The 25411-nt window shown below is 37.2% G+C and overlaps 2 protein-coding genes and 4 pseudogenes across 3 annotated transcripts; 1 reads left to right on the top strand and 5 right to left on the bottom strand.

Annotated features, from left to right (window-relative positions):
- The first annotated feature begins 2992 nt into the window (after positions 1 to 2992).
- On the top strand, positions 2993 to 9350 carry LOC111015851 (alpha amino-terminal protein methyltransferase). Of its 2 annotated transcripts, XM_022291023.2 has the most exons (8): positions 2993 to 3402; positions 3555 to 3613; positions 4070 to 4192; positions 4547 to 4648; positions 6046 to 6100; positions 6841 to 6938; positions 8386 to 8504; positions 8980 to 9350. In XM_022291023.2, exons 1-8 carry the CDS (start codon positions 3132 to 3134, stop codon positions 9122 to 9124), a joined length of 972 nt encoding a protein of 323 aa, XP_022146715.1. In that variant the 5' UTR covers positions 2993 to 3131; the 3' UTR covers positions 9125 to 9350. The 2 variants fall into 2 exon arrangements, with proteins under 2 accessions (XP_022146715.1, XP_022146716.1); XM_022291024.2 differs by lacking the exon at positions 8980 to 9350 and having other exon boundaries at positions 3002 to 3402; positions 8386 to 8701.
- Positions 9351 to 9891: 541 nt separating this feature from the next.
- On the bottom strand, positions 9892 to 11906 carry LOC111015779 (eukaryotic translation initiation factor 3 subunit D). Its single transcript, XM_022290930.2, has one exon. It carries the CDS (start codon positions 11809 to 11811, stop codon positions 10114 to 10116), a length of 1698 nt encoding a protein of 565 aa, XP_022146622.1. The 5' UTR covers positions 11812 to 11906; the 3' UTR covers positions 9892 to 10113.
- A 1465-nt stretch (positions 11907 to 13371) lies between these two features.
- LOC111015707 (berberine bridge enzyme-like 4 pseudogene) lies at positions 13372 to 15243 on the bottom strand (annotated as a pseudogene).
- A 1237-nt stretch (positions 15244 to 16480) lies between these two features.
- Positions 16481 to 19357, bottom strand: LOC111015694 (berberine bridge enzyme-like 8 pseudogene; annotated as a pseudogene).
- A 296-nt stretch (positions 19358 to 19653) lies between these two features.
- Positions 19654 to 21736, bottom strand: LOC111015859 (berberine bridge enzyme-like 21 pseudogene; annotated as a pseudogene).
- Positions 21737 to 23570: 1834 nt separating this feature from the next.
- Positions 23571 to 25211, bottom strand: LOC148213475 (berberine bridge enzyme-like 14 pseudogene; annotated as a pseudogene).
- Between the last annotated feature and the right edge of the window lie 200 nt (positions 25212 to 25411).

Genomic DNA, 25411 nt, shown 5'->3' with positions numbered 1-25411 from the left:
AATGGATCCCAAGAAAAGGTGCAATATATTTTTAAAGTTCACTTTGTTATTTGTTTTTGGTTTGTGTTGATTGATGGGATTTAGAGGCATTATGGGTTATGGATGAAAATGGGTGTGCAAGTAGGATGATGGGAGTGACTGTTCCCATGATTTGAAAAGATTGAAATGGAGTTTACTGATAGAGTGATGACAAATCCATATAAAGCTTTATTGACCAATTACCATTTACCCTTTTTCAAAATATTGCAATTCTCTCTTTAATGCCACACCCATGCATCTTTTGAGTGAGTCTTTATTTTTTATCTCAAAACCCTAATCATCAAATGTTCCAAACCCATTTTTCTAATAGTTCTTTTTTGATATCTGTGAGTGTCCTGACCAGCTTACACGCATTTCGACTAATTTCACGGGACAACCGTCCGATCCTACGACATTTGATGTCGGAAAACACATACGAATCACTAATTTCTAAGGTAGGCGACCATTATGGGTTTGAACCCATTCTCTCTTAATTAACTCTAGTCCATTTTGACTAATATACCACCCATGATGGTTTAATAAAGAAAAGTTATTTGGACATTATTCTTTTGAAATAGGTTAAAATCTATCTGTATAAATTAAAGTTGATATATTATTAAATTATGTTTTGTTAACCTATTTGGATACGTGAAACATGCCATTTGGAAGAAATAAATTTTGTTTAACATTCACCAACATGAAGGATGATATATAATTGAAATTTAAAGGAAAACTTAAGTCACATAGAGGAAAATATTTCCAAACTTTTTTCATCTAAATTTCTTCGACCAACTCATCAAGTATAATGTTATGTAAGCTTATCAACGGTGAAGTTTAACATTTACTAACATGAAGAATATAATTGAAAATTGTGTTAAAACATAATTAAGAAAACTTAATTGAAATTTGTCAACGAGAGAGACTATTGAAAAACATGAAAACATTAGAGACTTAAACACATATTTAACCCAATAATTAACATATAAAAAGTAACCTTTGGTGCCCAAAGACAGATATAGCTGCTCTTGCAATATTAAAGTAATTTCTATTTAAGATTTAGAATTGTTTTGTACCCAACTTTAACTTTGTAAATTAGAAAGAACTTCTTGACTTCAAATAACATTCTCTGCTCTCTCTAAATAGTATTTTTGGATTGAAAGTAATGAATGCCTTGGGTGAAAAATAGGTCATTTATTTGTGTTCAACTACATACTGATTCATTAGGTTGAATAATCTACTGAAAGATAGAGATTCAATTTTCTTTTTGGAGTGTTCAAATTTCTTGATTTCAATCTTGAAAAGAAAAGATTGCTTTTTAGTTACTTCTATTAGTTTCCATGAGCTTGGGGGTGGGATTAATTAATTATAGTTTAAGGAGGAAGAATTAAGAAAACAAGGTTTTACTTTCATTATAACCCTAATAATTAAATGTGCACACATGAAACATCAATTGATTTATAGATTAAAGTTAGTGAGCCCCCACCAAAATGAACAGCCTAATTTGTCAAAAGGCAAATGGATATGTAGCCCTAGTTGGGACAATATATATAATTAAATTCACTTTCATCTTATCTTAAATATTAGTATATTATTCAAGTGGGTCCTAAACTTTAATTATTAGTCACATCAATCTCAATTACCATCTTAATTAATTAATTAATTAAACACACATTATACTAGAAACACACGTGTAGTGGGGAACTCCCTCATTTTGACTGCAAAACTAATTAATTACTTTCACACGCAACCAAAATTCACTTTTACTATCCTTACTTTTAGAGAAAAGGTAATATGAAGTGAGAAATAGTTAGTTAAAAAATACCTCGTCAACGTAAAAGAACATGAAACTCAAACATCTCGATTGAGAGTTGGGAAATATCCTCCTTTTTAATGATATTATTTTAAAAAGATACACATATGTTATCCAATGTCCATATACACATTAAAATTTGTAATTAGTTAGGTTATGGTGACGTTAGAGAGAAGGAGATTATTAGTGGAAGTTGAAATGACACGATTGGGGAGCGATCCCATCCCCCATTGATATTCATATTGAGAAATTGGTGAAAGATGAGGCTGGGGAGTTGAGGGTTTCTGTAGATTGAATTGTTGTTGAAGGACAAAAAGATTGATGTGGTCACCAATGTCTCCTCCCCTCTCCTAATCAAGAACAACAACTGCACAATTCTTTTCATATTCTTTGTTTGCATTTAACTTGGCCCACCAAAAATAGGCCCAGCCTTTTATAGTTAAAATGGGCCTGTCAGGCTGGGCTGGGCCTGTCTACCACTCAAAAGCCCAACATGTTTTCCACTGGGCTCTTATATTTTACAAATGGGAGTGGGTCCGTTCTTTACCTTGCCCAACATGTATTTAATTACCTCAATCCACCTATTAGGAGCGAAATTACCATACAAGATTCACATGATGAATTAAATTTAAAGAAGTAAAATGGATCGAGCCACCTTGGCATAACTATTCGGATTGCACCATCCGTCCAACTAAACCAAACTCGAACATATTGAATTCTGTTGAATTGGTCCATCCGAACCAAGTTAAAGAGACTCTCTCTATAAATAAGAGAAAGATACATAGGATGAGCTACACTCTTATAACTTACTTTTGCTACTCTGAATAAAACTTTTTAGAGTGTATTGGGCTATACATATTTATGGTACGTGCAAGTATTCTCACTCGAGCTATTAACACTAGATGTCATGTCTAAAATATTCCAAAGTCACTACAACCTCGTGACCTAACTCAAGAAGGTAGAACTTGAAATATTCATTTTTCTAGGAGGTTAATTAAAAGGGTAAATATAAATACCTAGACCATGAAGAAAAGATACTTCTTAAAAAAAAAAAGAAAAAGAAAAAAATTTAACAGAGTTCTGTACCGAAAAATATATATATATTGATCAGAGTTCAATGGGTTAAAACATAAACAGTTAGATTATGGTAATTAGAAACAGTATCCAATTTGTTTCACTAATCGCTTTCCACTTTCCTGAAGTGTGGAGGAAAGGAAACTGAGTCGAGCTGCTACAAAGGGAAGGGCGGGAGTTTGGGGACGGCGGCGCGGTGGGGCATCAGGCGGTGGCAGTGGCGTCTGATATGGAGGTGAGCGGGGCAGATACGGACGGCCATGAGTTCAAAAATGCGGAGGAGATGTGGACGGAGCAGGTGGGGAACCCCACCAAGCGCACCCAGTGGTATCGCGAAGGCGTAGGGTATTGGCAGGGAGTCGAGGCATCAGTCGATGGGGTTTTGGGAGGCTATGGCCATGTTAACGACGCCGATATCTTGGGCAGTGAAGTCTTTCTCAAATCCATTCTGTCCGAGCGTTTTCATTTCGCTGGAAAAGACCGCCCCCTTGTTGCTCTTGGTATGTCTCCGGAATTCTTCATTTTGTGATTACGCACTATAATTTCACCACTGCTCTGCTTTTCTTTTGCTACGTGCTCTACTTCTTTTCTTCGAATCTTATCTATACATGCTCGAGAGATGATGAGTTTTCTGATTGTTCTTTATTTGCAGATTGTGGTTCTGGCATTGGGAGAGTCACAAAAAATCTTCTTATCAGATATTTTAACGAGGTAAGGTAATATTAGTTACTTTTTGAGCCTCGTTGGGGATTGTCATACTATACATAAAGAACAATGAGATTAATAACCAGAAATACTTATGACTTCTATCAGGGCAGCATTTTACTCTATGGCCTAGAGTGTGTAAATCCATATGCAACCATTATTGAGTTTGGGCCATTTGTGTAATGCCCATTTCCTTGACTTTAATAAATGGTTTTCTGGTAATTGATAATCCATGTTATGCTTTGATGTAGTTGTAGACTATCTTTATTTTGGAACAAATGCGTTGCTTGTGACTCGATATCCAATGTTTTCGAGCATTCAATTTCACACTCCACTTTATGTGAATTGCAGTCTGTTATTGCTATTAATATTTTAGTTTAACATGTAATCTGCTCACTTTAAAATTATCTGGTCTAGTATGCATATTCACTCTTACAGAAAGTATATTTTTATGAGCTTCAGGTTGACCTTCTTGAACCTGTATCACATTTCCTAGAGGCTGCCCGTGAAAGCTTGGCTCCAGAAAATAGTGGTGCCTCCTCTGATATGCACAAAGCCACTAACTTCTTTTGTGTGCCTCTACAGGTAATATGTTTCACATTTAATGTGGTGATACTCAATAACGAAAGATAAGAAAATTTGTTATTTTTTGTGATTGGGTATGCTTAAGATCATCTCTTTGCCCCTTTAGGTGGTAGTTGATGTACCCTTTTTAATATGAAAGTAATGTTGTTTCCTAAATGAGGTCCTTTGCTTATGAAAAGGTCTATTCTTAATTTTCCCCTCCACCTCACCCCGTCCTCTACTATGTAACTGAAAAGAAAACAGTTTCTGTCTGAAATTTCTTTGATATTCATGAATTTCACTGTTTGTTAATTTGGTATTTGGTGTGAGCCTTTTGCATCCTTTTAAAAGATCTACACTTCGTTCTACTGTTAGGAATTCACGCCAGCTGCTGGAAGATATGATATTATATGGGTTCAGTGGTGTATTGGCCATCTTACAGATGAGGACTTCATCTCCTTCTTTAAAAGAGCCAAGGTAAATTGTTTTTCTCTTGAACCAATCTTCAAAAAATTTTGTTACTTGAATGATTTACCATTTATTGGGCCCTCCTGGTTGATGTTAAGATTTCTAGCTGTCAGTTAAACTCTTCAAATAGTTAAGATCTTGTTATTTTTTCCCCACCTTCACTTCTAGTCTTTTGTTTGCCTCATTTATTTCTTTGGAGGTTCTTTTAATTCAGACAATACTAGATTTTGAATTTAGTCACTAAAACAAAATGTCAATGAAAAGTTTGTTTCTTGTTAAAAAAAAAAAAATCTTGAAAATTGAAATGGTGAAGGTAAACATTGTGCATGTGTATTCTTAGAGAGTGAGATGTCATGAAAATGTTGATGGACATTCCGATGATGGCAAAATTTACAATTCATGGAAGCTTGAAAGCTTTATTAAAATTCAAACTTGAAAAATCTGTAATCATGATCAAATACTAATTTGATCATCTTGTTTAACATATTATAGAGAAAGATAGCTAGAAAGATATCCATTAATTTTATAACTTTATGTATGAAAATTTTCATATTTAAATTAATATCAGAGGGAAGTATCCTTTTGACAGTATTTATACCAAAGATTGAATCATTAGTTGTTTTTAGTAAGAAACAAAAGGAACTCATTTTTCACAAGTGGGAAACTCAATGGTAGATAAGACGTATTTATCTAGGTGAAGGGCAGTTTACAACAAAGACGTCGAGTTGCCATTGATGAGAAGAAATTATAATATATATTTTTTTTTTAAAAAAAAGAGAGAGAAATGGACTATTTGGAAGTCAAAAAATCTAGTTGAATCTCAAACCTCCTCTGGATCTTTAGCCTCCTGTTAAAAAATTGCTTAATTTCTCCTTCCTACCTCACAAAATTCTGGCTTTGAATGGTTTTCCCCAAAATAATTTACATTTCATATATTTGAGAAATATCTAGAATATTTTCACCATTCTGTAGGTTCATAATGATGCTTCTTTTAGTTAAGGAACCAAGAGAAAGATGAAATTATCTTTATAATGTTTCAATTGCCTTAAAATATTTCTAACCCGTTACGTCATATCATATGGTGATCCTTGGAAACTGACAGTTCTCTTTGTTTTCACCACGTAATGATTTGGCATCAGAAAGAGAGAACTGGACTATTTCCAGTTTTCACCTTTTATGTTATGATAGTTGTCCATGTTTGTTCATGTTTCTGATAACATCTTGCGAGTAATCACTTTTTCCATGTGTTTGACAACTCTTAAAAAAATGTTTCTGATAACTGGGATTAATTCTGCAGCATCATGGTTTTGTAAATCAAACATCTTATATGTATATTTAATTATTAAGAATGCTATGATTTCATTAGGTAGACTGATATTTGACTCTTAACCATTCACTACTTCCAGGCAGGGCTAAAAGGTGGTGGAATTTTCATCCTGAAGGAAAATATTGCTAGATCTGGTATTGCCATTTTCGATTAATTTTTTGTGAATGTTATGCTGTCTAGTGACAAAAATATATGATCTCAATTTCAATATCTGATATCTGGATTCCACGGACACGTTCTGAACATTTACCTAATAGGCGTGTTTACCACCTTGTGCCATATGTTAGAATTTAGATAATGAACTTTTACTTACAAGTTACAGTATGTCATCAATGTAATGCTATTCTAAGTATGGGATTTCCAGGAAGAGCGAGATTCCTCCTGAATCTAAACTTTTAAGAAGGTTAAAAAAGAATTCTCACGTATGCTTTAGGGTAAAAAGATTCTCACGGATGCTTTATGGTTCAGGGAAACAAGTTTTACACAGATGACACATATACTTTGAAGTAAACATTTTACTGCTAATACTAACATTTCCTTTTAATATATTATTCAGTTGTTTTTAGTAATAACATTTTATTGATAAAGTTTTATTATTCATGGATATATTCTATAATTCTATTATCTCAAGTCTTTTTAGTTTCATTGTTCTCTCTTCATTGATGTTTCTGTTTCTTGTCAGAAAAAGAAAATACCTTTGTATTTCAAGCATGTCTGCCTAGTTGTTTTGATAATAGAAAGTGAGACTTTCTTCTCACCTCTTCGAGTTCTCTTGGTTTTCTGTGATTTTCCTTGGTTTAATTTTCAAGTGGGATCATTCTAGCTGAAAATTAAAATGCATATCTCAGAACTCAAGTCTTGTGTCTTGCTGCAGGATTCATATTAGATAAAGAAGATCGAAGCATCACAAGATCTGATATATACTATAAGAATCTATTCAACCAGTGTGGCCTCTATCCATTTAAATCAAAGGTAAAGTGACTATATACATTTGGATGAGTCTAATCAATGCTGCTATTAATTTCTTACCAGTCCGTCCAATCATATAACCAGATTGCAAAATGATTTTCTTGGTTGATATTTTATCAAATTATCTTTTATTTCTCAAACTTATCTCTGTTAATCACTTAAAGTAACAGGACATCAAGATAAATCAAACTTATCTGAGTATGTACGTAAATAGCTCTTAAATTTCTATCCTTCCAACAAGGATGCCTTCTGATCTACCAAAAGATTGGAGTTGACTGATTTGGGGATGGGGGGAAGCATTCCCTATTCCTGCCTCGCCCCATTGGCATTCCTGAATCCTACATGTGAAGTTGTGAACTGCCTCTAAGCATTCCTGCTCAGCCTCATTACACTACTTGGTTTATTCACTACCTTTAGTCCTAAACAAATGAACTCCAATGATTGCTAACCGTTTCTAAGAAGGAGAGTGAAAACATTATTAACCTAGCATGTAGCTGGATAGGTAGTGCACCTTGTGGTTCACATTGCTGTCAAATTGTCATACCAGAATTGACATGTCTTAAGCCTTGCTCATAAATTTCATTCTGGTTGCTGAATTAATTCCATAAATGAATTCAATTTGCGTGCATTTATTTGATAAAAGAATTATTTGGAATATTTTAGAAACCATTAAAAATCCATACATTATACAATATCAATCTTCATGTCTTGGAGTTTTTTTTACTTTACCATTCATCAAGCTTCCAGAGTGATTCTATGACTAGTCTCGACTTTTGAGTGGGGAGTCTGAGTTTATATTCCCCGCTAATATCCTGTTTCTTCATTGATTTATCCATGAAAACTAGGCAGGGGTGTCCAGAAAACATGACAACCCATGAAAGGATGAACCAAGCTGTTCATGTTTGAGTGAGTCAAACTAGTTTGGGTTAGTCTGAATCCGGCCAATTCAAATTTATAGATTAAAAAATTATTTTAGTTGGTTAAGATAAAGTTAGTCACACGTGTCTTTTTCTATTTCATTGATTCTTTTCCTTCTCTAAGTCCAAAAGTCATTTGTTCAACTTGAGTGAGATATCAGTTTTTATCAAATCAAATATAATATTTGGCTACTAGTTAATTCTATATATGAAAATAAGTAATAAATACTTAGAGTGCTAATGTGTCATTCTTTATCTTTCTACTAATTGTTTAAAATAAGTGCCCTGAGCCCACCTAATCCAATCACCTGGTTAGCTTGGGTTGATCATTTAGGATTACTTGGGTTGAATAAGAATAAATTTGTAGCAAGCATATAAGGCCAAAATACCTTCTCAACCCAACTCGATCCACAAACACCCTTAAATATGATTAATTCTATTACACTTGCTCTCACTTCCTTTGCAATGTGCTCGACTGTAATTTCTACTATATCAGTTATGAATCTAAGCTATTTTATCCATAATGCTTTTAGGATCAAAAGGGATTTCCCGAGGAATTGTTTCCTGTGAAGATGTATGCATTAACTACAGAGGGGCCCAAGAGGAATTCTCGCACCAAAAGGGAACAAAGCAATAGACCTGGCATTATCAAGTGAGGAGCGTCACCCCATTTCTCTCGCTTCTGAATGACTATCAGTAGATACTTTTGTGCTTGGTTACTTTTTGAACCTTATCATGTATGTACAGATTGCATCTTTCTGCAGTATATCATGTTCCTAAATTCTTGTAGGATGTCATCTTGTCTTCAACTTCAAGTGGAAAAGTATGGCCTCTTCGCCTTTGTTTGTGTCTCTGATTGTTGAATCCTCTCAGTTTTAAAGATCTGAACAAAAGAAAATTAAAAAACCAGGTTCATTTGGATGTGCTATAGAGAACGGTTTCTTGGACAAGTTTCTTGTTTTTATTTTTAGTTTTCTGTGGCAAGAACTATTTGGAAAGTTTTCAGATGGGGAACACTGAAATACAACAAAATGACATTGTTTAAACGAAAATCTGCATATTTGGTTTGCATCTGCTTGACTTTGATATGAAAGGTCTCATTCAGCTGTATTCATTTTGTGTGATAGGCCACTTAACATACAAATCCGTACTAGATTGAACTGGAAACCTCAAGCGTCTGGTTTCTCATGCATTCGAGGAGATGCCATTGCCATCCGTCCCAATTCCAAACCCCTTACTCTTTGTCATCTTAAAGCACTGTGCATTACATAACAGTCGTCTGTTACTCAATGTTTCAACAGTTGATATCTTTTATATTAATGAACAAATGTGATGTTTTTATTCATGGCCAATTAGCAGAATTATGTAGAGAACATGAAGGAGCAAAGAGGAAGAACTCTTTGAATGATTATAGTTTAAAGTCGTGTAAAGAACAATGAAGTTAAATTTAACTTTCCAAACAGAAATTGAGGAATACCATAGCAACATTCAGCTGTCATTTTATCTTATAATTCATACTTCGCTTCCCTTGAAAAGAGAGTCTCATATGGAATAGCAATGGTTGAGGATGTAAGAAAATGAGATGTTTTAAAAATAAGTAGGCAAATGACAGCTGATGCCATATATTGAGAACCTGTCCAAGACAAGAAATCATCTTCTCCTGTAAATGGCTTTACTATAACATATACATAGAATGGATGATGCGACACAGATAAGGTAATCATTGATATACATATATGAAATGTAGAGTAGAGACACAAATGAATAATAGCTAGATACCAGAGCATATAAGTTATCATTTTACCTGCCACCTGACCCATTTTTCAGAAGCAAGCAACAAAACCTTGTTCTGCTCAATATTCAACATTCAGAAGATATGTAGATGGTGTTGTATAAAAAATGCTCAATTCTCTCAACATTCAGAAGATATGTAGATGGTGTTACATCAAAAATACTTTACGCATCCAAATCTAATTGACTAACTTAAATGAAAACTGGAATCATACAAGTAAAACAATAAGAGAATCTATACATCCATGTCAGAAAAGAAACATACGATTCAAGGAAATAACTCATGTTCAAAACTTCCATGAAAGCATAACCAGCTGTGCTTGGAAAATGTTTCAAGTATCATATTATGGTAGCCAGAATCCAAAACCAATATAAATAACAAACTCAGTAAAAGAAAGGACGTAATAGAAACAAAAGGTTAAAATTTTAACTTCCCCGAACAAGTTTGGAAGAGACACAAATGATGCACTTTAAGCTTGAGCATCAACCTTCTCTTCTGCATCATTTGTTGCCACATTATCAGTTGCACCATTTTCATCCTCTCCTGGTGGTTGCACTTGATCCTCCTCAGCCAGTGGCTCCTCAACATAATCGTTCTCAAATGCATCTGCAGGAACCTCATAGATCCGAACCTGTGGTTTCGACGGGTCCTTAACCAAAACATACTTACCTTCGTTTAATTTCATGCACAAATCCACAATAGATTTGACAATACCCCACATATTAGAAGTATTCAAGTTAATCTGAGCTGCAAAATCCTTGGGTTTATATCCAACCACAGCTAAGATAACATGGTTAAAGTGATCACGAGGATGAACCCTAGAGACATACCCCAACTTCATCATATCTGCGCTAGCTAACAAAGCTTGAGCTGTCCATTTTGCCAATTTATTAGCGTTGTTCTTCAACTCAGTGGCCAAAACAGCACCCCTTTGTGTCTCCAATTTCTGCCTCCAATCAACACCAGAATACTTGGGATCAAATTCATTGAGAGCATTCAAAGTCAAGAACGATCTCTGCTTATTAACCTCCATAACACTTTGAACCTCACACCTTGCCACAAGATACATTTCATCATCGAGTTTCCACCTCCTATACCTATAAGCCACAGAAGCGACCTCCTCGCCCTCATTTGCAAATGGATTTGGCTCGTCAAAGGCCACCTTGTTACCGTCCCTAACTAAAACTTGCTGCGAGAAGTTCTGATTAATGTAAGCGGCTTCAACGCTCAGTGAGTAAGCAGAATTGATATCGTCCTTCGCCTCTGGTAAGGGTTCCTGCGAGGTCTCGTGGACGGCAAGCAAATCAAGTTGCGACCCATCCCTCTTATCAAAGAAAAGCTTGTTACCAACACGCTGAACCACAATATCCCAGGAATAAACCGATCTTGTAGCACACATAAGCGTGGAAAGGATCGCGTCAGTAGCAAAAACTGTGGCTTTGTCCTCATTTGCGAGACGACGAATGACAGGATCGTCGGTAGTGGTTACCTTGAAGAAGTTGCGATTCTTGAAGCGCTCGAGACGGCGCTCGTTCTTGGGAGTGATTCGGTCGTTCGCTCGATCATAGAACTCTAGCCCACCGCACAGAAGAAGGTCTTCGGGCTCAGGAACAGAGAAGGACAGCTTCGAGAACGTGGAGAAGGGAATTTGATCGAGCATGTTCCATTCCGGTTGAATTTCCACGGAGGACTTGAAAACAGCAGCCTCACGACGCGGCGCATTGACATTAGACCTGTTGAGGTTGTAGAGGCGGTCGCGTCGAGCCCGCTCCTTCTCAGCCTCGCGCTTCCGAGCCTCAACTTCTTCGTCGCGGCGTTGGGGCAGCTGCGTTCGTTGCTGGTTGAATCGCCATTTAGGGCCAAATTTGGGACGCGGAGGAGGCTTTCCATCAACCAAACGGAAGGACATGTCCTCGTCGGCGTTGGCGGGGAAGGAATCGTCATTGGTGAAATCGAAGACGGAATCGGAAGCGGTCTTGGGGCGACCGGGGTTGTTGATTGTGCGCGTCCAATCGGCGATCCGGCCAAGCTTGTCGGAGCGAGAGAATGGGGCAAAGGGCACATTGAGAGGGAGGTTGGAGGATGCGGCGAGAGTGGCGGTGGAGTCCGGCGGACCCCAACCGTCTGGGTTGTAGGGGACAGCTCCGACTTCGAAAGCTCCGACCATGTCGAACAATGGCTGAGCAGCAGGACTGACGGCGGGAGAGAGAGATGAGAACTGACGGCGGAGGAGAGGGAGATGAGAAGGAGACAAGGGCAAGTAGAAAAACCCTAACGGGTTGTCTGGCCCATTTGCATTCTAAGCCAACTTTGGGCCCACGTTTGGAACTCATGGGCTTTCAACTCCTGGGTTTCCATATATATTCTTTTTTTTTCTTAATAAAGACAAATTATTTTTTTTCTTAAATAGATTTTATTTTTGTTTTTTCGTCATCTTTCGATTTCTTTTGTTTCAAAAACATCTATTCCTTCTCGAGGTTTGGAATGTTCATATTGAAGGAAATATACGGATATGTCAGAAAGAAACTCGGAGATTATGAACATTAATAGGAATTATTTAAATTAATAAATGAATTATTTAAATTAGTAGATGAGAGTTATCTAAAGATATAAATATTGAAATATCGATGTGAACAAAAATTCCAAAAATAATTCTAAACACATGAGAAAATTGGTGAAAATTATTTTAATTTGCAATTGAGAGTTTAATTTAGATTATTTAGGCTATTAATTTAGTTATAATACAATATATTTAAGCAAGATTTAAAATATTGAGCTGGATATATTTATGTTGAAAAATATGTTAGAGAAAATTTGTGGCAATCACTCGAACTTAAAATTGTTTGGTTAATAAATGAGATTTAAGCGTAACTTAACTACTAAAAATCTAACCATTTTAATCTCCATGTTCGTAAACTTAAAGTAATGTTGATATTTTTTAAATGATTAAAAATGAAATAATTTTATAATTTTACTACATGATAGAAATAATTTTAAATATTCTTTCAAAAAATTAATTTATTAGGAGTAGAAGTATTTGAATATCTATTATAATAATTTTAAAAAATAATTATAAAAATTTGAAAGAAATTGTTTAAATTATTATTTTTATAACAATAATGTTTTTTTAGCCTCTTGATTAAAGATATATGCCAATTATCGCTGAACTATGCTCACTTTGACTTTATACCAATAATGTAAAAAGTATAATAATAATAGTAGTAGTTAGTGTGTAGGGAGATAGAAGAGAGTTAATTGAAGCTCCTCGTGTATGAGCAAGCAAAAATCTCATAGAATCATTCCTCTCTGAAAAATACACAATCCTACCCTCCAAAGGGCTACACAACACCCTAAAATCAACCCTAGGCCGTGTTGAACCTATGGGTCAAATGCCCATAAAACTAAAATGTATGTGACCTAATTTTTTGAATCCTATCAATTCTATATCTAAGATATGCTTTATTTGAATATCTTTTTTCAACAATTCTTTTAAATGAAAATTTTAAATGGTAAAAATTGTAAAAGTGAACATTACCAGACTTATTCAAGTTTGAAACTACAATTTGATAAATTTAAAAATTTAGGAAAAATTTATACTGTTTGTCAAGTCGAGGATCAACCAAATTATTTTATCAACTCCATCTTCCCAGATTGAATTACGTGGTGGTGTTTGTTAATTAAAAGAAATCAATTCTCAACAGTTTTCGGTTTTATTTCAAGTTTTTGGGAAATAAAAGGTTAATAGTCATCTTATTGAGTGCTGGTTGGATGATTCTAATCATTGTAGCTATTCCTCTACCAGTCTTTTAATTCAATTGATCTATATTTTCATAAAATATAAATAATTAGGCCGTAGGATTAAATGCACGTTCTTTTGTTTGAAATCTTGGCGTTGTTCTACTTCCTTCCTTTTCGTCTGTTCATTTCTGAAGAAATTATCGGGATCCACTCTCGTTTTCACTTCCACCAGTCTATCAAAATTCCCTTTAAAATACTTCCTTCCAAATTCCTCCGCCAACCCATAATTCGTTTCATCGCTTGGATTCGCCCCGATGTCCGGATCCCTGTAGTTCAGAAATTCTTCCCTCGGAGAACTCGACACGAATGGACTCATGAAATCGAACAAACTTCTCGACATATTCAGATAGAAATTTCCAGAATCGGTTCCTTCCTCCGTCCACGCCAGTGGGTACTGAATCTTGAACAAGTTCCCTGCTCTGTGCGGAAATGGAGTCGCCGATTCCGGAATTTCCGCCATTCTTCCTCCGTAGGGGTTCCACTGCATCCCCAACCGAGTGTTCTCGAACCCAATCATGGTCTCCCAAATCGACGCGATCCCTTCCTTCGAGATCGCCTTCTTCACGTAATCGGACCTGCTCTTGAAATAATCCGACCCGTTTTTGGGTCTGTCGAGAAGACTTTCAATGGTGCTTCCTTCTGGGAAGCCGTGCCAGAACAGAGTGGATTCGACCCACTTTCTTTCGCAGCAATCGCTCTGCTTTAAACCCAATTCAGGGAACCTCCGCTTCATTAACGAAATCAGCGGCTTGCTCGATCCCAAAAACAGACCGATGAACGAAACCTGAACTGTGAACTCGCCTTCTTTTGTAGTTGAGGCCACTCTACGTTATGCCTTGCTCTTATGAACAACTCGTTGGGTAAATTTGGAGCCACAAATTGCCAGCGATGGGTCACGTCGAGTGCACCTTGTTCTACAGTGATTCTGACATTGAAAACGGTTACGGTTTTGGGAACGGGGACCAGTTTAATCTTCCACGAAATCACGACGCCAAAACTGGCGGCCCCACCTCCTGTAATAGCCCAAAACAGATCCTCCCCCATGGAATCACGATCGTGGACCACACCATTGGCGTCCACGAACAGAGCGTCGATGATGTTATCAACGGAAAGTCCGTATTTTCTCATGAGATTCCCGTAGCCACCGCCGCTGAAATGACCCCCGACGCCGACGGAGGGACAAACGCCGCCGGGAAAGGCAAGCTCTTGGCTGAAATGGGCAATACGGTAATAGAGCTCGCCCAAAATGGCACCGGCTTCAACCCATGCAACGTAATCCGTATTGTTGTGCTTTGAAATATCAATCCGACGAAAATTGAACATGTCGAGCAACACAAAGGGGGCAGCGGAGCGATAGGAGAGACCCTCGTAGTCATGGCCGCCGCTCCTGACTCGAAGCTGCAGGCCCAGCGGCTTGGCGCAGGCGACCGTGGCTTGGACGTGGCTCACGTTCACAGGCGTGATGATCACAACCGGCTTGGGGGTTTGGGGTGTCAGAAAGCGGAGGTTTCTGCTGTACGATTGAAGAACTGATAAAAAGGAAGCATTTTGAGGAGTGTAAATGAGTTCAGAAATGGAGGGTGTGGCGCCGCCGGCATGGATGGAAAGGCACTCAACAAATTTGTCCACCACAGCCACAGCCGCAGCCGCAGCCGCAGCCGCAGCCGCAGAGGGTGTTGATTCAGAAACTGAAATTACAAGAAGAATTTTCAAAGAGGTGGACAACATTAGAGACCTCATATTTGTTATCGTGATTATTACTTCCAACTTTCAAGCTTATTCTCTATTTATATATAATACAGAAATGGAAATTGATGAATTATATTTATGGAAAATGTTCTGTCTTCCCTAATTAAACGAATGTGTCATAAAAGGGAATAGAATTAATGAATTGAGTTGTGGTGGCCTTGGTGTTGGGTAATCATCCCCTTGCCTTGATTTGATCCTCAGTCTCCATTGATTATTTGGCAGTTTCCTTATACGTAATACTATATATAATTAAATGCTAAGTAAATTTTCAGAACGTAAACGTTGAATGAGGAGGCAAAAATAAGTAAATTTATTATTATTAATCTCGTAATTTAGGGGGTCCTGTCATTTCAACTTCTCTGTTTCATTTTTTTATGCCAAAATTTTTAAGCTTGAACTTGGCTTCTTCTTTTCCATAGCAATATTAGGAGTTTTTCCTTTTCAAAAATATGAATTATGTGATTTATTTTCTTAAACGTTAGGGTTTTGTTCCTTAAGTTCATTACGTGGGGATGGGGATGAGAATCGAATCATCAACTTTTGAGACGATAATCCATGCTTTGTCGGCTAAACTATGTTTGGATCGATAATTTTATTATAAATTTTTGTTATATTGTAATTTGAAAACATTTTTACCTCAAGAGTATCATGAGAAATGGAGAAAGTTATATATATACATTTTTGGAAAAAGTTAAAGAACACTTTTGATTTTGAGAAGATAGATTTAGTCATTGAATTTTAGTAGAATTTTGGTAGGTACGAATATTCAGTTTATAATGATTTAGTCTTTATCATAAAAATTTTTCGACGAGGGATTACATGTATTTATAAATTACAAATACTAAATTTTTATTTTATAAAATAAATCGTTATTTTAATTAAAGAAAAAGGTGAAAGGCTCATTGGGATCTGTCCAAGGCATCAATGCACCAATCATGAAATGAAAACTTGTTTCATTGCATTTTAGAAAAAATTTAAAAAACGATTTTGGTTGCTATAATTTTTTTTATTGAAGTAACGATTTAGTCATTCAACTTTTGTTTGCAATGATTTAGTCTCTAAATTTATTAGATAAATATTTAATCTCGTAAATTTTTTTGTTAAATTTCTTATATATGTATATATGTAAATGATAAATTGATAAGCGACCAAATGTGTTTATAAATTACAAATGCTAAATTTTTATATGATAAAAAACAACACTTAATTTGGATTAAATTTTTCAAGGTTGGACTAAATATTATTACAAATTTTAAATTATATCTAAATAAAGTCCAAATCATTACCAATTAAAGTTTAGAGACTAAATCATTATTTTAATAATATATATAAATAAATAAAAAGACAAAAAAGTCGTTGGGATCCATCCTAAAGATATCCATGAAAAAATGCACTCTCTCTGTGTAATTCTTGCCTCTTCCTAACAATAGGGGAACAAAAAGTTGGCAAAGTACAAAAACAAGTTTATTAGTGGAAGAACAGAATCTTCCATTTAAATCAGTTGTTTGTTTGGAAATCAAGTGGTTGCAACAGGTGGGATACACTGCTCGCATCTGAAAAAGTTTTCTGGATCCGCCGCAGTCTTCACCTTCACCAATTTCTCGAAGTTTCCCTTGAAATACTTTATTCCCCAGGCGCTCGCCTGCTCATAGGTTGCACTGCCATTCTTCCCATTCACGCCCAAATCCACATCTCTGTAGTTCAAATAGGCACATCTTGGGGATTTTGAGACATAAGGCGTCATCAACTCGTACAGGTCTCTGATCAACTTCAGATTTTGTTGCGCAGCTGCGTCCCCTTCTTCTTTCCATTGTGCTGAGTACTGGATTTTGTACAGGTTCCCTACTCTGAATGGAAATGGGGTTGCAGTTTCTGGGAGTGCGTCCATTTTCCCACCGTATGGGTTGAATGTCAGCGCCACCGTTCCCATTTCTATCATCTTCTTCATCACTGCTTCAAGATCTGCCCTTGGGATTGGTGTTTGGACATAGTCTGATTTCTTCTTCAAGAACTTCGCCTCCGATTTTGGTTGCCTGTCCTGCAAGACCGTGAGTGGGGTCCCAATGGGGTAGTTGGACCAGAACAGAACCGTCTCAATCCAGCTCATTTCTTTACAATCCTCAGCCTTCACACCCAGTTCGGGAAAACTCGCAGACATTAACGCAAACAGCTTCTGTGCATCTCCAACGAACAAAGAAATGAATTTCGCTAATATTGTGCTTCCAGTTTTTCTAGTCGTGGTATGAAACACCACTCTAATGAACAGATTTTCGTCGGTTTTAGGAGCAACTTCCTGCCATTTGTACAAGATATCCACTGCGCCTTCCTCCATGGTTCTCTCTATTCTAAAAACGGTGACCTTTTCAGGTAAAGGAACCAATTTGAATTTCCATGAAACTATGACTCCAAAGCTAGCTCCACCTCCTCCTCTAATTGCCCAGAACAGATCTTCTCCCATTGATTTTCTATCCAAAAGCGTACCATTAGCACCTACCATGGTAGCATCAAGTATATAGTCCACAGAAACCCCAAATTTCCTCATCAAACTGCCGTAGCCGGCGCCGCTGACATGGCCCCCGACTCCAACCGTGGGGCAAACCCCAGCTGGGAACCCATGCAGCTTGCTCTTCTCTCCAATCTTGAAGTAAACTTCCCCAAGCGTGGCCCCCGACTCCACCCACGCGCTCTCGTCCTTGAGATCGACGGTTACAGCTCGAAGATTGAACATATCGAGGAGCACAAATGGGGAATCGGAGACGTAGGAGAGGCCATCGTAATCATGGCCGCCACTGCGGGTTCTGATTTCGAGGCCGTGGATTTTGCAACAGGTAACCGAGGCTTGAATGTGGGAGGTGTGGGTCGGGGCGATGATGAACACTGGCTTGGGGGTAGTGGGGGACGTGAATCTTAGGTTTCTGATGTAAGATTTTAAGGTGGGAATGAAAGATGGGTTATCGGGGAAGAAAGTGACTTTAGAAATTGGGTAAGCAGAGGATGAAGAATGATTAGTAAGGCACTCTAGAAGAATCTGAGAGGATGGAATTGGAGCGGAAGCTGCCATTGAGGCCAGAAGGAGAAGCAGGGCGAGGAAGATTGGGATTGTTGGTGAATTGGGAACCGCCATGGCCGGCTGCCGTTGGGACATTGAAAGTGAAACAACACGAATTCAAGAGAAGAAGACACGATTACAGAAACCACGCACAAATCTGTCTTGCAAGTTTGCAATGCTGCTATTAAATAGCAGAAGAGGTTCCACGAGGGGAAATTTTGCCAAAAATAAGGAAGCCAATTTTAAAGAACCGTAGCTTTTCCCTAACTTTCCCACCCACAAGCTCCCATCCCATCTCTCCTTCACTCTCGCAACTCTCTCCCAAATTCAACGGCGTCTCTCTCTCTCTTTCGATACCAAAAACATGTGGCGACAATTTCCATGGCTGATTCTTTTTTCTTTTTTCTTCTTATTTTTCTGGGTCTCATACTCCGCCGGCCGGTTCTCCGACTTCACCGTCTCCTTCTGGGTCTAAAACTCCGGTGGGTGTTCTGGAAGTTTTGTTGATTCGATTTCCATGGCTGATTTAATTTTTCTTTTTCTGGGATTTGGTGGGTTTAGTTCAACTTTATTTCTTGAGTTCGGTAATATGCTTCTTCTTGCCGTCCAATATTGTTGTTTCTTAGGACTACAACATTTCTAAACGTATTGTTTTATTTCATAATTTTAGTTCTTCGTATTTTAAAGTAACTTTCTTTTTCATTTTTATGCATCTGTTATACTATAAAAATTCTTGAAGATAATTCATAGTACGTTCTTGATGATTTTGGACTCTACTTTTGATCAAAAGTGAAATCCAAAGACTGTCATCGACAGAAATAGGATAACATTCATTTTTATCATTTTATGTCATTTTCATGGGTAGCATATTCAATTGGCCAATGACCATATTTGAATTGTTTTCTTTCGTGTTATATATTGCAATACCAAAATCAAGCAACACAAATTTTAAGCCATTGAATAGTGTATCCATATGTTTCAAATGCCTTGAAATAATCCAGAAGATTCAAAAGAAAAAAAATAAAATAAAAGGCAAATGACATTTTTTAACCTTATGTGTTCTTTTTTCTTACTATATCTTGCAATATACCAAAAAAGGAAAAAACAAATGCAAGCAAAATGACACTTATAATGTAAATCAACATCTCTATGTTACGAGTGACTTCAAATAAATCAGTTATAGGAAAATAAAAGAATGCAACAAGAATGACTACTGAACACTATATTTTTATTCTTGCAATATATCATAATGCTAAAATCAAGCAACAAAAGACACAAGTTTAAAGCATTATATTTCATAATGTTTATTCGTTGCCAACATGAGCTTAGCTTAGTGATATTGACATCTATCTCCGATCACGAGGGTGTGAATGCAAATCCTCTCACCTATCTTATTGTTAAAAAAAAATCAAGTAGCAAATAAGCGATTAATTAACCTTCTGTTTTTAACCTTGCAATATGTTGCAATGCCAAAATCCAACAACAAATCAACCGAACAAAATGACATAATTTTGAGCAACTAAAATTTTCAATTTCATATATAAATAATTTACGCTGAAATATATATATATATATATATATATATGTAGCGAACCTCTCTCTTTCGCCGTTGTCGAAGGGGAGGACTGTCGCCGTCGCAGAAGAAATAAAGCAGTCGCGGAAGAATTCGAAATCGTAGCCGAAAGAGCCGTTGATTTTGCGAGAAAGACGCGGGAGGGGAGGAGAGAAATTTGCAATTGGAAATCAAATTGCAAACTTCAAATTCACAGCTCCGCCATTCGAATCAGATTGTTGGTTCTTGAAGAATGCAACAGATGGGATGCTCTGCTCGTATCTGAAGAAGTTGTCCGGATCCGCCACGGTCTTCACCTCCACCAACCTCTCCAAGTTCCCCTTGAAATACTTTCTCCCCCAAGTGCTTGCCTCCTCATAGCTCCCGTTGCCATTTCTTCCATTAACGCCCAAATCCACATCTCTGTAGTTCAAATAAGCACTTCTTGGCGATTTTGAGACATGGGGTGTCATGTACTCGTATAGCTCTCTGATCAACTCCAGATTTTGTTCTGCAGCTTCGTCCCCTTCTTCTTTCCATGTTACTGAGTACTGGATTTTGTACATGTTCCCTGCTCTGTGTGGAAATGGGGTTTCACTCTCTGGGATTTGACTCATTTTCCCACCATACGGGTTGAATGTCAGCGCTGGTCTTTTCAATTCCATCATCTTCTTCATCATTCCTTCGAGATCTGCCTTTGATATTGGTTCTTGTACGTAGTCTGATTTCTTCTTCAAGAACTTCTCAGATTTGGGTTGCCTTTCAAGCAAAACGTTGAGTGAGGTCCCATTTGGGTAGTTGGACCAGAACAGAACCGACTCAATCCAGCTCATTTCTTTACAATCCTCAGCCTTAACACCCAATTCAGGAAAACTCTCAGACATTAACGCAAACAGCTTCTCTGCATTTCCAAGGAACAATGAAACGAATTTGGCTTTTGCTGTGCTTTTGGCTTTTTTATTCACGGGAAGGATCACCACTCTAATAAACAGATTTTCATCAATTTTATGAGCAATCTGCTGCCATTTGTACAAGATATCCACTGCACCTTCCTCCATGGTTTTCTCCATTCTAAAAACAGTGACAGTTTCTGGTAGAGGAACCAGTTTAAATTTCCATGAAACTATGATGCCAAAGCTAGCTCCACCTCCTCCTCTAATTGCCCAGAACAGATCCTCCCCCATTGATTCTCTATCCAAAACCCTACCATTAGCATCTACAATCAAAGCATCAACAACATAGTCCACAGAAACCCCAAATTTCCTCATCAAATTACCGTAGCCCGCACCGCTGAGATGGCCCCCAACTCCAACCGTGGGGCAAACCCCAGCCGGAAACCCATAGATCTTGCTCCTCTCAGCAATCTTGAAGTAAACTTCCCCCAGCGTCGCCCCCGACTCCACCCACGCGCTCTCGTCCTCGATATCGACAGCCACAGATCGAAGATTGAACATATCGACGATCACAAATGGGGAATCGGAGACATAGGAGAGCCCATCATAATCGTGGCCACCACTTCGGATTCTGATTTCGAGGCCGTGGATTCTGCAGCAGATAATGGAGGCCTGAATGTGGGAGACATGGGTCGGGGCGACGATGAACAATGGATTGGGGGTAGTGGGGGACGCGAATCTAAGGTTTCTGATGTAAGAGTTCAAGACGGGAGAGTAAGATGGGTTATCGGGGAAGAAAACGAGCTGAGAAATTGGGGAAGAAGATGGTGAAGAATGGTCAGAAAGGCACTGGAGAAGAATCTGAGAAGATGGAATTGGATGGGAAGCTGCCATTGAAGCGAGAAGGGTGAGAAAGATTGGGATTATTGGTGAATTGGGAATCGCCATGGGTTGCTGGCGGTGGGCTAAAAATGAATTGGCGTTGAGATGAAACAACCAGGAAATTCCACACTTTGGGGACTGAGTGAGCCAATTTTCAAACGAATTTAATGCGACATGTTCTAAAGACTTGGATGTTTATACTTGCGGGTTAAGTTATATAAATATCTTGCCTTTATCATATAGCTCGATTTGGAATGATTAATTTCGAGTTTGTACTTTTCTTTTAGTGACCATCACAAAATTTTGATAAATTTGATTAACAAACATAAAAATAGAGTTTTTTTTTTCAATTTTTTAAAATAAAAGCGGTGTAATTTTTATTATTTTTCTATTTAATAAAAAAATTGCTATCAAATTTTGAATCGTGGGTTAGAAATTATCTGTTTCTTTTCATATTTCTCTCTCCTGCTTATAAAAAATTTAACCATGAAAAAGTGGATACTCAACTGTTAGAACATAAATATTATGATAAAATTCTTACTTACTCATTAAGAAATTGATAATTAGGAGATGAATGTATAAAATAAGAGGGAAGCTGAAAATTTTACCATTGTGATAAGTAGGAGGAAGATAACTTTACCTATAAGTACCTAAATTTTATTATAAATATTATTGGTATCTTTATTAGATTTTTTTAGTTCAAGAAATATAATGGCACGAGGATTTGAATTTTCAATATTAGAAAAAGATATAAATATTTTTACTCCGTAAGGTATATTCCTATTAACTTAGATATTTATATAACTTTTAGTCTACACATTTCTTTTTTACTATTATTATACATCTTTTAGGGAACATGCGTTAGAAAGTTATTTTAATGCATCAAGATTACAAAACTATTATTTTCAAAATAAAAATTTAAAATCATTATTACAATTTTTGTATTTTATAAAATTATTGTTGTTAATAGGTTTAATAGTAAACTTTGAAATAATGTTCGTATGATATGTTAATTAAAAATTAATGGAAGAAAACAGTTAAAGAAAAAAAAAAACACTTATTCACATCTACTTAGAAAATCATTTCTTTTTCTAGTTATTTTTGTTTTCTTTTAACATAGTTGAATGGATAAATAAATTAATGTCTTGGTTCTTCGGATAGCTGGATGAAGAATTATGCCACCATCTACATGTCAACGAATTCCCAAATTTGGGAATTCGTGTAGGTCCTCGTATCTTGAGATTTTCTTATAAATGGTAGCCTCCTTTGATTGGGTGTTACAAGGTGAATACAAAAGTCTCTTTTATTTTGGCTTGTTTAAGCACTTGGGGGTGGTTAGAAAATCATCTCTCTCTTTTTTTTTATAATTATTTTCGCTTTCTTAAACGTAGTTTAATAGATAAATAAATTCCTGTCTGATTCTTTGGATCGCGGATTGAGAATTATGTCATCACCTACCGTTCAACAAATTCCCATCAATTTAAGGAGGACCTTGACGGACGAGGACCTACGTAGGTCCTCCTCCGTCAAGGTCCTCCTGCAAATGACATTCTCCTTTGGTTGAGTGTTACAAGGTGAATACAAACATCTATTTTCTTTTAGCTTTTTAAGAGCTAGTTTTGGAGTTGTTATTGGCAAGACTGATGGTCATGTATTACTAGTGCTAGCGAAATTCCTTCCCCACTGTGGTTTGGTCGATATGTTGAAGTGTTGGCAATTCAAGAAGGTTTGTCCTTGGTGGTAAAAATGAGATTTCAAGCCAATTATCTTGATTTTGTTTAACGTCAATTCAAACATAGTTTAATATATCAATGACAGATTATGATTCGACCCCCACCTCACAATCAACTAAAAAAGTCATTAATGATTGCAAATTAACATCCAATGATAAAGAGTTTCTATTAATTAGCAACACAAGTTGTAGAAATAAGACATTCAAAGTTGTGTCAAGCCAATTGATTTGCTAAAAAAAACATAACAAAATCATAATTAGAAGCCCCAGATATAGTTTTATTAGACGTTCATCTTATTAATTCACTCACAAGATCAACGAATAGGGATACTCTGTTCATTTCTGAAGAAATTTTCAGGATCAACCTTCGTCTTCACAGTCACCAATCTCTCAAAATTCCCCTTAAAATACTTCGTCCCATAAACCCTACCTTCCTCCATGCTCCAATGGGTGGTGCTCCCCACGTCGATGTCCCTGTAATTTAGGAACGCCTCTCTCGGATCCTTTGATACATACGGCGTCATTGCTTCGTACAATCTTCTCACCAATACAATATTCTCCTCAGCCACTTCATCGCCCCCTTCCTTCCAGTTCGCAGAGTACTGGAGTTTGAATTTCACTCCTGCTCTGTGTGGAAATGGCGTCGCTTCCTCTAAAATTTGGCTCATCCTCCCTCCATAAGGGTTCCAAACGAGACCTACTTCCTTAATTTCAATGATTGCCTTCCAGATCGCTTCTATCCCTTCTCTCGAAATGGGTTCTCTCACATAGTCCGATTTCCGTTTGAGAAAAGGCAATGATGGAATTTCCCTGCTTAGTAACGCCTCTGGGGTCGTCCCGTTTGGAAAATTAAACCAAAACAGAACAGATTGAATCCAACTCATTTCACTGCATTCTTGTTTCTGCAGTTTTAAACTGGGTATGTTTTGATTCACAATCTCCAAAAGTTTCTCTGCTGGCCCAAGATATAATCCCACCAATGACGCCTTCCCTGTCATCTCCCCCTTATTCTTTCCTTTGGAAGCACGTAGCATCAGTCTTATGAACACATTCTCATCTAGCTTGTCTGCAACTTGCAGCCATTGCCAAACCACATCTGTTGCTCCTTCTTCTATGGTTCTGTCAACATTAAACACTGTCACTGTTGAAGGGACTAGAACTAGTTTTATCTTCCATGAGAGAATGACTCCAAAGCTCCCTCCTCCTCCTCCTCTAATGGCCCAGAACATATCCTCTCCCATTTGTTGTCGGTTTAGAATATGACCTTGTACGTTTACAATTTGTGCATCTACAATATTGTCCACGGAGAGCCCAAATTTTCTCATTAAATTGCCATACCCGCCTCCTGAAATATGCCCACCAGCGCCCATCGTCGGGCATACGCCTCCAGGAAAGGCGTGGACTCCGCTCTTCTTAGAAATAGCGTAGTAAAGTTCCCCCATCGTGGCCCCTGCTTGAACCCAAGCACTTTGGTCAGTGATATTAACATTAATGGCTCGGAGATTGAACAGGTCAAGGACGATGAAAGGCTGTTGGGAGATGTAGGAGAGGCCTTCGTAATCATGGCCGCCGCTGCGAATTCTGATCTGTAGTCCAACGCGTTTGGCGCAAATGACAGTTGTTTGGACATGAGATTCGTGTTTCGCTGCAACAATGGCAAGTGGCTTTGGGGTTTGGGGGGTTTGAAATCGAGGGTTTCTGATGTAGAAATTGAGAGTTGGTAAGAAAGAAGAATTGTTGGGGGTAAAGATGGCTTCAGAGATGGGGAAATTTTGTTGTCCGTTACTTGACAGACATTGGAGAAAGTTCCATTCAGCAGAATAACAAGTAGACACCCATGGCGATAAAATTAAAATGACAGAGAAAAATGTGAGGACCGAGGAAGATGATGATGAACTCCACATTTCTTTAATAAAAAATAGAGCGTTGAGAATTTTTTGAATTGTGATTCCTTGTCTTGGGGGTGTTTATAAAGAGACGTGACGATGAAAAGACTGTATTCCAGCTAGGTAACCATTTTATTTTTTTGTTTTCCGTTATTTAAAATTTAGCTTATAATTTTGAAAGGTGAGCTGTTTTTTCTAATTTGTGATTCTGGTTTTTGTAGTTACC

Source organism: Momordica charantia (assembly GCF_013281855.1).
Source record: "Momordica charantia cultivar OHB3-1 chromosome 1 unlocalized genomic scaffold, Mcharantia_2.0 BLBB01000001.1, whole genome shotgun sequence".
Lineage (NCBI taxonomy): Eukaryota > Viridiplantae > Streptophyta > Magnoliopsida > Cucurbitales > Cucurbitaceae > Momordica > Momordica charantia.
Note: the sequence above shows the minus strand (reverse complement) of the source record. Positions and strands in the feature narration are given on the sequence as shown.

Coding starts and splice junctions, on each gene's coding strand:
- LOC111015851 (XM_022291023.2), top strand. CDS start 3,132: ATGGAGGTGAGCGGGGCAGATACGGACGGCCATGAGTTCAAAAATGCG. Junction 4,193..4,546: donor TCTTTTGTGTGCCTCTACAG/GTAATATGTTTC, acceptor TTCTACTGTTAG/GAATTCACGCCAGCTGCTGG. Junction 6,101..6,840: donor GGAAAATATTGCTAGATCTG/GTATTGCCATTT, acceptor GTCTTGCTGCAG/GATTCATATTAGATAAAGAA.
- LOC111015779 (XM_022290930.2), bottom strand. CDS start 11,811: ATGGTCGGAGCTTTCGAAGTCGGAGCTGTCCCCTACAACCCAGACGGT.